The sequence below is a fragment of the Furipterus horrens genome, unplaced genomic scaffold (assembly GCF_987537825.1).
Source record: "Furipterus horrens unplaced genomic scaffold, mFurHor1.1.pri manual_scaffold_17, whole genome shotgun sequence".
Taxonomy (NCBI): domain Eukaryota; kingdom Metazoa; phylum Chordata; class Mammalia; order Chiroptera; family Furipteridae; genus Furipterus; species Furipterus horrens.
Window position 1 is genome coordinate 93339184 of NW_028327187.1, and position 14052 is coordinate 93353235.

Below are 14052 nucleotides of genomic sequence, written 5' to 3' on the forward strand. Positions count from 1 at the left end.
CCTTTTAAATGAAAACCTTTGGTTAACTGAACACAAGTAAGAAAAAGATAAATACTAGAAAAATTGCCTACCTAATCAGATTTCCCATACCATGAAATATGTGAAGGAAAAGAAAAGACGGAAAACTCACAGTGTCTGAGTCAGCATCAGGCACATTTAGGTAGGTCCACCTCCTGTCAGATCCTGCTTGAGAATCCTTTAAGGAAGTTTTCCAAAGGTCAAAAGGAAAAAGGGCATTAGAGCAACAGACAGAAATTAGAAAAGCAAAGGAAAAGACTTACAGGCACATAGATGGGTACAATGTCTCAGAAGTTCCTGAAGGCTACTTCTTAAGGAAAACCTTGAACACTAAAGGAAGAAGGGTCTTTATTTTGTTGGTAGTTGCAAGTTATAGACAGTATTTAAGTAGGAGAGAAGCCTGATTGGGTATATGTTTTAGGGGAATGACTGACAGCAGTGTGCTGGACAATTGAGAGCATGCTGGCAGAGAAATGTATCAGCAGAGAATTGAGATAATGTATAGGCTTGACTTGATAAGAGCCTGAATTATGGATTGAAGAGGTTTTAAACCTGTGTGAGGACTAAGGAAGGACAGGGACGCAATCAGGAGCCTTAGGAAAAGCCCACCCAAAATTAGACCAAAAAGTACTCTGTGGATAAAGGGCAAGCAGGAGACTATCACTATCACACACATTGTCTGCAAGACACTCCTATCGCCTTCGGAAATGCACAGAAAATCAACGAGAGAAAGAAGAAATTTCTGGTGCATGCTAGATAACTGCTTACTGTTGACAGGCCACTTCCTAGGCTGTTGGTGTTTGCAGAAAACCTGGAGGACACTAAGTCATCAATACCTTCTTCAGTCTCTTCCAAGGAGTCCTAAAGAAGGAGGAAAATAGTGATTTGACTTACTGCTTTCCTAGAAAGTGTTTTCACTTCTAAAAACACTTTCTTTTTTAAATACTCGAAAAATCAGATACAAATATCCAATAATCACCCTAGTCCTAGGTTTTTCTCTCATCCTCTCATTTCAATCTGAATTACATCATCAGAGAAGTGGTATCTCCTTCCTAGTGGAAGCTTTATGGGAAGAACATGAAATTTAGAATCACACAGACCTGGGTGTTCAATTCCTACCTCCCTGATCTCTAAGGTGATTTACCTTGGGCAATTAATTTGTTATTTTTTAATTAAAAAAAATGGATCTGTGCATGCATGCATCTGTGTGTGTATATACCCTTAAGATGGGAAACTAGATCTCAAAAACTCTTTTCAATAGAACAAATAATTTTAGACATGAAAATCTTGTCCAAAAATTCCAGATTCTACTTTTGTTCTCTTACGTTTTTCTTCCTCATGATAAAGTGGCTTTTTAAATTCTAGTTATTTAAGCAATACATTTTAGAGTAAAAATTTTCAAGCCATATATATATAAGCTTAGAACTCTTATTAACATATTAATGAACAAATTTCAATATCTTTATAGTACATATACACATGTAAATTTATATCATGCATGTTTTTCTTATGGACACCCTTCTCCTTTCATCCTTCTCTTTCCCTCCTCTTAACCGGGGTTAAACTAATATTTTGTATCTTGCTGTACATATTATATTCCACCTCTTTCTCCTTGTTTATGTGAAAAATCATATAAAATTATCCACAAACAAATCTGAGTAGTCATACGTAACCTTTCTTATAACCATAGTTTTATAAGTTGAGATTTTATATATGTAATTCTGTGCTTTTGTTTTTAAACTATCTCTTTAAAAATATGGCAAATAGAAAAGTACATAAAACAAAAATGCACAGTATAATAACAATACACAGTAATCAAGCAGAGGCCCCCTTTGTGCCCTATCCATATCAGAAGTCCTTTCTCCACCATTTAAAATAATATCTCAACTATTATGGTAATCACATCCTTGCTTTTCTTTATAGTTTTACTACCTAAGCATACATCCCTAAACAATGTAATTTTGTTTATCTGTTTTTGAACTGTACATAATTAAATGGAATTAAGCATTTTATATTCCTTTGTGTTTTGCCTGTCTTAATATTAGTTTTAAGAGTCATGCATATTGTCACATGTTACTGTAGTTTGTTCATTTTTATTTAGTATTGAATTGTATGTTACCCTACACTTTATTTATACATTTTTCTATTGCTGAATACTTGTGTTGTTATCAGCTTTTTCTATTATGAACAAAGCTTCTATGAATATTCTTGAATATGTACCATGGTTCACAGAAACACAAGTTTCTCATGGATATATAGCAGTGAGAGGAATTGCCAAATCATAAGGCATGCATATCTCCACATGTTTATTTATATTATTTTTAAGATAATGTCAAATTATCAGAAGTAGTCCTAGCAATTTACAGCCTAACTAGCAATGTATAACAGGTCCCTTTGCTCCATATCTTTACCTCCCATCAGTTGGTATTGCCAGATTTTTAAAATTTTTGTTAATCTAGTAGATGTTTAATATTCATGATTTTTATTTCCTTTATTTCTAAGTTGAGCACCTTTTCCTGATGACTGGCCACCTAAATTTCCTGTTTTGTGAAGTACTTTTGAAGACTTGCTTATTTTTATTTTGGTTTGTTTGCCTTCTTCTCACAAGGTGAGCTGAAGCACCTGCTGGTATCACAAAGTAAGAAAGTGCTCAAAACAAAACAAAAACAAACTAACAACAACAAAAACAATAAAAAACCCAACTCACAATAATAGGAGTTTGTCAAACGGACATAGGAGTCAATTGAAATAATTCCCAATGAACAAAGCTGGAAAAATTTGATCAAGAAAATAAAGTAGTATTGGATTATAACTCCAAGTACACAATAAATAAGTACATACTGATATAAATGTAATTGAATAATAAATAAATGGTTAGGAAGAGATATATCTTCCATGAAAAATAATTCTAAATAATAATATTACATCTTCAAGGAAGTGGAACATAACTCCTTCAGTGTGGGTTGTATATAGTGACCTTCTTACAAAGAGTACTGTGATAGAAAAGGAAAAGTGAGTAACTTTACAGTGGAAAAATGTGAAAAATGCTATATCAAGTGGGTGATCAAGGTCAATATCAACATGATAAATCACAATATACCCAGGATATAACATGGTGTGTTCTTCCCCCAAAATACATAACACCTTTCTGATCATGAGACAAATATCAGACAAATCTAAATGAATGAAAACCTCTACAAAATACCTGACCACTACTCCTCCAAACTATTAAGATAACCCAAAACTAGGAAAGTCTAAGAAACTGTCACAGCCAAGAGAAGCCTAAGGAGATAAGACAACTAAATGTAATGCAGTATCTTGGATAAGATTCTGGAACAGAAAAGAGATGTTAGGTAAAAACTAAGAAAATCTGAATAAAGTATGAACTTTAGTTAATTATAATGTAACAACACCAGTTCATTAATTGTGACAAATGTACCTTATTAATATAAAATATTAATAGGAGAAATTGGGCATGAGGTACACGGGAGTTCTCTGTATTATCTTCACAAATTTTCTGTAAATCTAAATGATTCTAAATTTTAAAAGTTTATTAAAAAAATACACATTGTAAACCTGTGATAAATCCAGCTTGGGATGATGTTTTATCAATATTCACAACTAAATTAAACTTGCTAAATTTGCTTAGGACTTCTCCATCTATATTCAGGAATAAAATAGGCTTGCCATTTTGTTTGGTTTTCACTGATCTCAATAACAGTTAGAAAAATTCCCTCTTTCAAATGTCCCAAAAAGTTTGTATGTAAGGAAAAATACTGTTTGAGTCCTCTAATATGAGGTTTTTAGAGTAATCAAACTCATAGAGCCAAAAAGTAGAATGTTGGTTGTCAGGGGCTTGAAGCGGAGTGAATGGGTATAGAAATGTCAGTTGGGGAAGAGAGTAGAGATGGGTGGTGGTGATGGTTGTACAATAATATGAATACACTTTATGCTACAGAACTGTAGACTTAAAAATAGGTAAAATGGTAAATTTTATGTTATGTATAATTTTACCACTATAAAATGCTTATGTAATATTTAGGATAAATTTACTTGAAAGTTTCATAGCACTTGCCAGTAATGTCACCTGGGTCTGATTTTGTCTTCATAAGATTGTAAACTATTGTTTCAGTTTTATTAATCTTGTCCAGATATGTAGTTTTTAAAAAAATTTTCTTGAGTCAATTTTGATAAATTACATTTTTATAGAAATTTATTTTTATTTTTTTTTTATTTTGGTTTTTCAATTACAGTTGTCCCCTTTTCCCCTAATTTGTCTGTTGATATTATCTTTAACCTGTTTTTATCTGTAGTTATGCTTCCCTTTTCATTCATTATATTGTTTTTATATTCTCTCATTTTTCCTTGCCAGCCTTCAAGAGATATTTCTTCTTAGCTTTTCAAAGAACCAACATTTGTTTTTTTGTTCTCTATTTTATCTTTGTTTTGTAGTTAATTGATTTCTGTTCTTGTCTTTATTTTTACTCTGAGTTTAGTGTATTTTTCTCCTCACCAAAGAGTTAAATTCATAGTGAATGAAAATATTCACCCCTTTTTTCTAGTTCATGTAAATTTAAGGCTATAAAAGTTTTACCTTATATAACAGTTTTACGGCACCCTTTATTTTTTCATAATACTTTTTTAATTTTTATGCAGTTCTGGTTGTTTTTATATGCAAATTGTTTCTTCTTTAACCCAATGATTACTTAATATTGTGTTTTTACTTTGCACACTTGTAAGATTTTTAACCTATGTTTTTCTTACTAATACCTAACATAATCATGATGAGTATGATTTTTAACAGAGGTTAAAGTTTGAGTTTTTATGTATACGCCCTCTCTTTCTCACTTCGTTGGCCTCAGCTTTATATTTATTTCTATTGTATTTATTGGGGTGACATTGATTAATAAAATTATATGGGTTTCAAGGGCACAGTTCCATCAACACATTTTCTGTGCATTGTATTGTGTGTTCACCACCCCAAGTCGTCCCCTTCCATCACCATTCACCCCCCCTTAGCTTTATATTTATTATGACAACAACTTACAGACATACAATCACTTTACTTTTTATATCCCCTACAACCATTCAAAACTATTTTCACTTTAGGTCTTTTTATGTTGTATTCACTACTGCTATTGAAAACTTTGATATTAATTTAATCCTTGCTTATGTGTGAGACGCCAACATTATCACCATGTACAAGAACAAAGGAGACCGCAGCGACTGCAACAACTACCGGGGCATCTCTCTCCTCAGCGTCGTCGGCAAAGTATTCGCCCGGGTCGCTCTTGCCCGCCTGCAGACCCTTGCTTCCCGTGTCTACCCAGAGTCCCAGTGTGGCTTCAGAGCTGGCCGATCAACAGTGGACATGATCTTCTCCCTACGCCAGCTGCAGGAGAAGTGTCACGAGCAGCATAAACCACTCTACCTCGCCTTTATCGACCTCACGAAGGTGTTTGATCTGGTCAGTCGAAGCGGACTCTTCAGCTTGCTACGGAAGATTGGCTGTCCACCACATCTGCTTGCTGTGGTCATGTCCTTTCACGACAACATGCACAGCATGGTGTCCTACAACGGCGCAACCTCTGAGGCCTTCCCAGTCAGCAGCGGAGTAAAGCAGGGCTGTGTCCTCGCGCCTACGCTGTTCGGAATCTTCTTCTCCATGCTCCTCCAATATGCCTTTAAGGACTGCAGCGATGGTGTCTTCATTCACACCAGATCCGATGGCAAGCTCTACAACCTGGCCCGTCTACGAGCCAAGACCAAAGTCAAAGAGGTGCTCATCCGTGAGATGCTCTTCGCCGACGACGCAGCTTTGACATCACACTCCGAAGAGGGACTCCAGCAGCTAGTCACTTGCCTTTCCCACGCATGCAAGGAGTTCGGACTAGCCATCAGCCTGACGAAGACGAATGTTATGGCTCAAGGCACGGGGACTCCCCCATGCATCACCATCGACGGATACACCCTGGAGGTTGTCAACGACTTCACTTACCTCGGGTCCACCATCTCGAGCTCTCTGTCAGTCGACTTGGAGGTCAACCGGAGAATCGCCAGGGCAGCCACAGTTATGGCCAGACTGAACCGGCGAGCGTGGAACAATTCCAGCCTCACTGAGAAAACCAGACTGCGCATCTACCAAGCCTGCGTACTCAGCACTCTCCTCTATGGCAGCGAGACGTGGACCACCTACGCAAGGCACGAAAGGAAACTCAACAGCTTCCACATGAGGTGCCTGCGACGCGTCCTGCATGTCGCCTGGCAGGATAAGGTCCCCAACACCGAGGTGCTGAAGCGAGCCAATATGAGCAGTTTGCATGCAGTTCTTAGCGAGAGACGCCTCAGGTGGCTCGGCCATGTCAAAAGAATGGATGCAGGCCGTATTCCCAAAGACCTCCTGTACGGCGAGCTAGCAGAAGGCAAGAGGATGACAGGGCGCCCAAAACTGCGGTTCAAAGACATCTGCAAAAAGGACATGACACAATGCTCCATCAATCTCAACACATGGGAAGTTCAAGCAGACGACCGCCTAGCCTGGAGGCTCGCGGTCAGGCAAGGTACGTCACGCGCGGAGGCTGCGCGCAACGAGGAGGCGGTCCAGAAAAGATCGAGGCGGAAGCAGCGTCAGCAGCAGCAACAACAGCCATCTGCCTTCACCTGTAATAAGTGCGGCAGGGATTGTCACTCCCGAATCGGACTGCACAGCCATTCTCGGCGGTGCAGATAGACTCTCAGGAAGCTACGCCATCGTCTCTCGAGACGGACGGCTGCCGACGCCGACGACGCCGACGCCGCCGACGCTTATGTGTATATAATAGGATTTGTCTCTAGAATTTTTTAGAATATTCACTTGTATTTAATATTTTTAGATTTGCTTATGTTGTACAGTGTCTAGCTGTCATTCATTTCTTATATTTGGCACTTTCAAACTGAGGCTGTTTTTCTTTTTACTTTTGAGAAATATGTCCCACTTGTTTTTCAAATAGTCCTGTTTCTATTTTTTTATGTTTTGTTCTTTCTGGGTATGCTATCATCCAGCTGATACCACTTATACTACTACACTTCATATTTACTAATTTTCTTTTTATTAAGATTTTATTTATTTAATTTTTCAGAGAGGGAGATATACATTGATTGGTTGCTTCTCACACGCCCCAACTGGGGAGCCTGGCCCGCAACCCAGGCATGTGCCCCGACCAGGAATCAAACCTGTGGCCTTTTGGTTCGCAGGCTGGCACTCAAGCCACTGAGCCACACAAGCCAGGGCTATTTACTTGCTTTTTGAAAAAGGGATTGTGAAGAGAAACAACCCCCATCGAAAGGAAAGGTAGAATCCCCAGAAAGAGTGCTAAATGAAATAGAGGGGAGCCAACTATTAGATATGAAATTGAAAGCATGGATTATGGAGAAGCTCAATGAGCTCAGCAGAAACTACAAAGAACTCCAGGGAAACTACAAGGAACTCCAGAAAAACTACAAGGAACTTACTGAGAATTACACCAGCATGAAAAAGGACATGGAAGCTATCAATAAGAGCCAGGAGGAAATGAAGAATACCATCTCTGAATTGAAGAACACAGTAGAAGGAATTAAAAGCAGGCTAGAGGAAGCAGAAGATCGGATCAGCGAGCTGGAGGACAATGTAGACAAAAACTCACAGACAGTGCAACGAAACGAAAAAAGACTGAACAAGACTGAAGAGGCTCTAAGACAGCTGCAGGATAACATGAAACGTAATAATATCCATATCATAGGAATTCCAGAAGGAGAAGAAGAAGAACAAGGGATAGAAAACCTCTTTGAAAAACTAATGACAGAAAATTTCCCTAACATGAGGAGAGAAAGAGTCATGCAAGTCCAGGAAGCACAGAGGCTCCCAATGAAGATGAACGCCAACAGGCCCACTTCAAGACACATCATAATTAAAATGGCAACATTCAAAGACAAAGAGAGAATCCTAAAAGCAGCAAGAGAGAAACAACTAATAACATACAAGGGAGCTCCAATAAGGCTATCATCAGATTTCTCAGCAGAAACACTACAAGCCAGAAGGAAATGGCAAAAAATATTCCAAGCAATGAAAAACAAGGGCCTACAACCAAGAATACTCTACCCAGCAAGGCTCTCATTCAAAATGGAAGGTGAAATAAGGAGTTTCCAAGACAAAAGAAGGCTAAAAGAATACATCTCCACCAAACCAGCATTGGAAGCGATGCTAAAGGATCTGCTTCAAAAAGATGAAGAAACAGAGAGAGACAGACAGGAACATGAGTACAAAGGGGGGAAATGACAATGAATAAGTACTGAAAGAAAGAAGGAACTTCTACCATTTGCAACAACATGAATGGAACTAGAGAGAATTATGCTTAGCAAAATAAGCCAGGCAACAAAAGAAAATTACCTTATGCTATCACCTGTTACAGGAAACTAATGAACAACACAAACAAATGAGCAAAATTGAACCAGAGGAATGTAAACAATGAATAAACTAACAGTAACAAAGGGGAAGATGGGAGGGAGAGAAGGGGGTAAGAAGGGGAAGGGTCTAGTCAAAGAACATGTATAAATGACCCATGGACATGGACAACTGGGTGGGGACTGAATATGGGAGAAGGGAGGGCAGGGTGCAGGGAAGCAAGAGGGGGAAAAAGCAGGACAACTGTAATGAAAAAACAAACAAAAATTTTAGTGGAGGAAAAAAATATATATAAAGAATGGAAATGCAATTTCAGTGAATATTAGAAGGACAAGGATTTCCCTTCACACTGTATATTTTTCTCCCTATCTGATCCCTCCAGAGTTTGGCATTCTAAAGAAGTAAGTAATGACATAAGTTCTTTGCATAAAACTAATAAGACCAGTTGTTAATAAAGGTTTTCTTGACTAAGTCTTTGACTGGAATGTCATGCCTAAAGGAGACATGCTTGGGCTCTGGTTGTTACCAAAAAGCCCTGAGCAACTGGGATTGACTTTCGAAGGTAATAAAAGCCCACGAGATAAAAGGCCTGGTACCTTGGTTGGATGTGCGGTCCATGGCAATCTTTCCAGGGAAGGAATGAAGGTTGTTTTCCTGAAAGATGGCTAGAAGGGACCTTAAGGCACAATGGAAAACCAGAAGAACTTGGAAAAGACAGGTGTTTACAGGCAAGGCTGAATGCCAGGTATGTGGTTCTGCTTCTGTGCCCTGAAGGGCAGACTGAGGGTCACCCTAAATGTTCCTTGTGTAAGTTCCAGCAAAGGAGAACTAAAGATCATAAGTAATCATTTCCCGTTCTTGTTGTGTTTATGCAAATAAACAGGATAAATTAAAAATGGACTTAATGCAGTCCCTTTAATGACAAGGAGGGTAATCTTAGGGAGAAAAATTGTGATTCAAGGAAAATCACAATGCTCAGTGGTAGACTATAAAGTAGTGCAGCTAACCATCTTTAAAGTTTATCTTCATTTAAAGTTTGTTTTGATTTGAATATTAAACTATGTCTGTGGTATTATCAAAGATGTTTAATTTACAGGCAAGAAGAATGTCAAATGCCTTGCAAATGGATGTCTTTTCGATAAGACAGTCCTACAGATTTAGAGACTTGTATGTGGGTTATATTACATAAATTAACATGTGTTTTCTGTTTTCAAAGGGCATAAGCCTATGACCGCATTACCTGAGTGATTGTCTGTACGTATAGGCCTCAATCCTATCTGCATCGCTGCCTCCTGAGACTCAATGGTTTGGCTGAACTAAGTGGCTGGGTTGGTGAAGAATGGGGTGGTCTGTGGGCTTCACTTTAAAACTGGTTTCTTTTTTCTGTCCTAATGGCTTGGACAGAAAGAGCCCACAGGTCTGAGAGGGGGGAAACCTAAACTATTTCCCTCAGCCCAAACTAAGTATAACGGGCAAAAGGATTTTGGACAGGTGAGATGTACCTGGCACACCTTCCTCCAAAGAGGCCCTTCTTTTCCTTAATGTGGGACATTGAAAAATTAATCCCTGCCTTTTGTCATCTAGTGGTTATGGATTGAATGATGTCTTTTAACCCTGTTGCCAAATCTGTTGCCTCCAGAATACAACAAGGATGCCAGCCTGTTAAATCAAGCATGCCATTGTCTGGGGACAGCCAACTGACCTGGAGTCTGGATGATTCTTCCCCATGTGGGAAGGCCACCCCCGCCTCCACACCCCCACTCTTATTAGGAATTTCTGGACCCAAGGGTATGTAGGACGACGACCATGTCCAGCTTGAAGCAGCTAGAGGAGCTCGAGACCTTCGCCCATTGTCCTTTATAAGATTGTAAAGGGTCTTAAGTCTGAGAGGGAGGGATTGTTATTTTTTATTGTTAAAACAATTAATTAATTAATTAATTATTTTTTAAAAAAGAAGAAGAAGAATATATGAAAGGGTGAGGCAGGAGAGCTTGTATGTACGACCCATGGGCATGGACTTGGGGAGGGGGGATTGTTGGGGGAGGGGTGGTGCTGGGTGGAGGGGAGCAAAGGGAAAAATATTGGAACTACTGTAACAATATAATCAATAAAATATACTTACAAAAAAAGGGATTGTGAAAACTTTTAAACATCTACAAAAATGGAGAAATAATATAGTGAACTCTAATAACATCATCTGGCTTTAACATCATTATATAGGGTGGGGCAAAATTAGGTTTACATTTGGACATATGGAAAATAATATAATAACTAATAAATAATAATACAAGAATAAACAATGTATTTTGTATACTCACAACTGTAAACCTACTTTTGTCCCACTCTGTATTGTAAAACATTTTTCAGCTTTTCTCTTTGCTGTTTTTTTCTACAGCTATATTGAAGTACAATTTACAAATCATAAATTTACCCATTTTAAATGTGTGCCTCAGTGAGTTTCAGCAAATTTATAATTGTGCAAATATCATCACGATCCAATTTTAGACCGTTTTAATCAACCCAGTAAGTTCCCACATGCCTCTGCAGTCAATCCCTATTTCCCTGTAAGCCACCAATCTGCTTTACTTTCTCCATAGATTTGACTTTTCTGGACATTTTATATAAATGGAATCATACAATATATGGCCTTTTGTGTCTGGTTTCTTTCATTAAGCAGAATGTTTTTATGGTTCATCCATGCTGTAGTATGTATCAGTACTTTATTCCTTATTATTGCTGATTATTCCATTGTATGGAATACAATGTGTAATTTATTTAGCTCTTCACCAGTTGATCGGTATCTGAATCATTTCCACTTTTTGACTACTGTGACTAATTCTCTTAGGAAAATTCGTGTGCAAGTCTTTATGTGAACATAATTTTTCATTTTTTCTTGGGTAGATAGCTAGGAATGAAATTACTGAGTTGTATACTAAATTTATGTTTAACTTTCAAAGAAATTGCTAAATTTTTCTTCAGAGTGCCCATACCTTCTTATGTTCCTACCAGTAATGTATGAAGACCTTGATTTCTGTACATTTTTACCAACATTTCTGTTTATTTGTTGTTTGTTTACACTTTTTTTTTCTTTTGATTATAGCCATCTAATGGGTATGAAGTGGCATCTCATTGTGGTTTTAATTTTTAAGTTCTCTAACAACTAATGATGCATCTTTTCATGTGGCTATTGAACATTTATAAATCCTCTGACCTATTTTTGAATTTGTCTTTTTAATGTTGAGCGTAAGGTTTATTTTAGATTCAAATTCTTTATCAAAGATACAATTTGCAAATACTTTATTCTAGTCTGTGCCTTGTCTTTACATTTCTGTAATGATGTCTTCTGACATGAAAAATTTTAACTTTGATGAAATTTGATTAATAAATTTTTCTTGAATGTATTGTGCATCATGCATTTGGTATCATATCTAAAAATTTTTGCCTAACTCAAAGTCAAAAAGATTTTCTCCTAGGTGAAATTTTATAGTTTAGTTTTTACATTGAGATATATAATCCATTTTGGGTTAGGTTTTGTGCATGGTGTATGGTAAGAATCACAGCTCTTCTCCCACTTTTTTGGCATTAAGATAGCCAATTGCCCCAGCATGACCTGTTGAAAAGATCCTTTCCCCATTGAATTGCCCAAAATCAATAGCACATAAATGTAAGGGTTGTTACTGTACTCTCTATTATATCCCCTTGTTGCTTATGTTTATGCCAATACCACACTGTACTAAATACTATAGCTGTATAGTAAGATTCAAAATCTAATAGAGTAAGTCTTCCAATTTTCTCTTCAAAATTGATTTTGTTATTGTGGATCCTTTACATTTCCATATAAATTTTAGAATCAACATGTCCATCTCCACAAAATAACCTGCTTAGATTTTAATAGGGTTTGTGTTTAACTTATAGATTAGTTTGGAGAGAATTCCTGTCTTAAAAATACCATATAATATCACTTACATGTAGAATCTAAAGAACAAAATAAAGAAACAAAATCGAAACAGACTCAGACAGATCATAGACTGACAATTTTCATTGGGGAGGGGGCTGGGGGCTGGGTGAAAAAGGTGGAGAGATTAAGAAGTACAAATTGGTAGTTACAGAATAGTCACAGAAACGTAGATTATGGCATGGAGAATAAAGTCAATATCATGATAACTATGCATGGGACCGGGTGGGTACTTGAAAGATCGGGGGGACTACTCTGTAAAGTATATAATTTTCTAACCATTATGCTGTACATTGGAAACTAACACAGAATAATATTGAATGTAAACTGTAATTGAAAAAATTAAAAAATAGCCCTGGCTGGCCATGGCTCAGTTGGTTGAGTGTCCGCCCATGAACTGGAGTCACTGGTTTGATTTCCTGTCAGGGCACATGCCTGGTCTGCAGATTCAGTCTCCCATTGGGGCAGGCAACTAATCAATGTTTCTCTCTCACGTCGCTGTTTCTCTCCCTCTCTATCTCCCTCCATTCCCCCTCTCTAAAAATATAATAAATATTTTTAAAAGGAAAATAAATAAACAAAATATTTGAATCTTCTAATCAATAAACATAGAATGTTTAGATCTGCTTTAACTTAGTTCAGCAATATTTTTCTAAATATCAGTACACATGACTGTCTTGTACTTTTCTGATAAATTGATCCCAAAGTATTTTATTATTTTTCATGCTATTGTTAGTAGAATTATATTCTTCATTTCATTGCAGATTGTTTGTTGCTAGTATGTAAAAATGTAATTAACTTTCATTTGATCTTATATCCTGCAACCTTGTTTATTGTTTGAATGTATTAGTTCTAGTAATATTTTTGTAGATTCTTTATGATTTTTATATACAGAATCATGTCATTTGCAAATAAAGAAGATATTTCTTCTTTCTAATGAGATGCCTTCTTTTCTTTTTATCATCTTTTTTCTCCTTTTATTTTCTACTTTCTTACTGCATTTACTAGAAATTAAAATGAAAATCCTTGCCTTGTTCCTGCACTTAGTAGGAAAGTGTTTGGTCCTTTTTGCTTTTAAGTATGATGTTAGTTGTAGGAATTTTGTAGATGACCTTTACTAGACTGAGGAAGTCCCTTCTACTTCTAGTTTGTTGAGAATTTTAGTATGAATGGATGTTGGATTTGTCAAATGCTTTTTTTTTCCTGAATCTACTGGTATGATGTGGCTATTGTCTTTTATTCTACTGATATGATAGATTACACAATTTCTGAAGGGTAAATCAACCTTGCATCCATAGGATTAATTCCACTTGATAATGGTTTGCAATTCTTTTTTGTTACTGGACTTGGTTTTCTATTATTAAAGCTTTTTACACTTATATATATGGGTATCAGTTTCTTGCAATGCTTTTATCTAGCTTTGGTATCAATGTAATACTAGCCTTAATTTTCTGAAAATGTTTGTGAAAAATTAATATTATTTCTTCAAATATTTGATAGATTTCATCAGTTAAGTTATTTATACCTGGGTTTTTGGTGTTTTTTTTTTTTTTTGAGGGGTGGGGAAGATTCAATAGCTTTACTTATTCTAGATCTACTCAAAATTTCTATTTTGAAATCAATTTTAGTAATTTGTATCTTCCTAGGAATTGGTCCATTT

General features: G+C 36.8%; 1 protein-coding gene across 2 annotated transcripts in view; it reads right to left on the reverse strand.

The window, feature by feature from the left end:
- Nucleotides 1-14052, reverse strand: part of SYTL5 (synaptotagmin like 5) — a 114072-nt gene that overhangs the window by 25396 nt on the left and 74624 nt on the right. The window contains exons 9-10 of one of the 2 annotated variants that reach the window (XM_090263928.1): nt 787-879; nt 131-196 (exon numbers count right to left, since the gene is read on the reverse strand). In XM_090263928.1, coding sequence (XP_090120054.1) covers nt 131-196; nt 787-879 — 159 coding nt within the window. The remainder of the gene's footprint in view (nt 1-130; nt 197-786; nt 880-14052) is intronic. The other variant, XM_090263929.1, reaches the window with a different exon arrangement.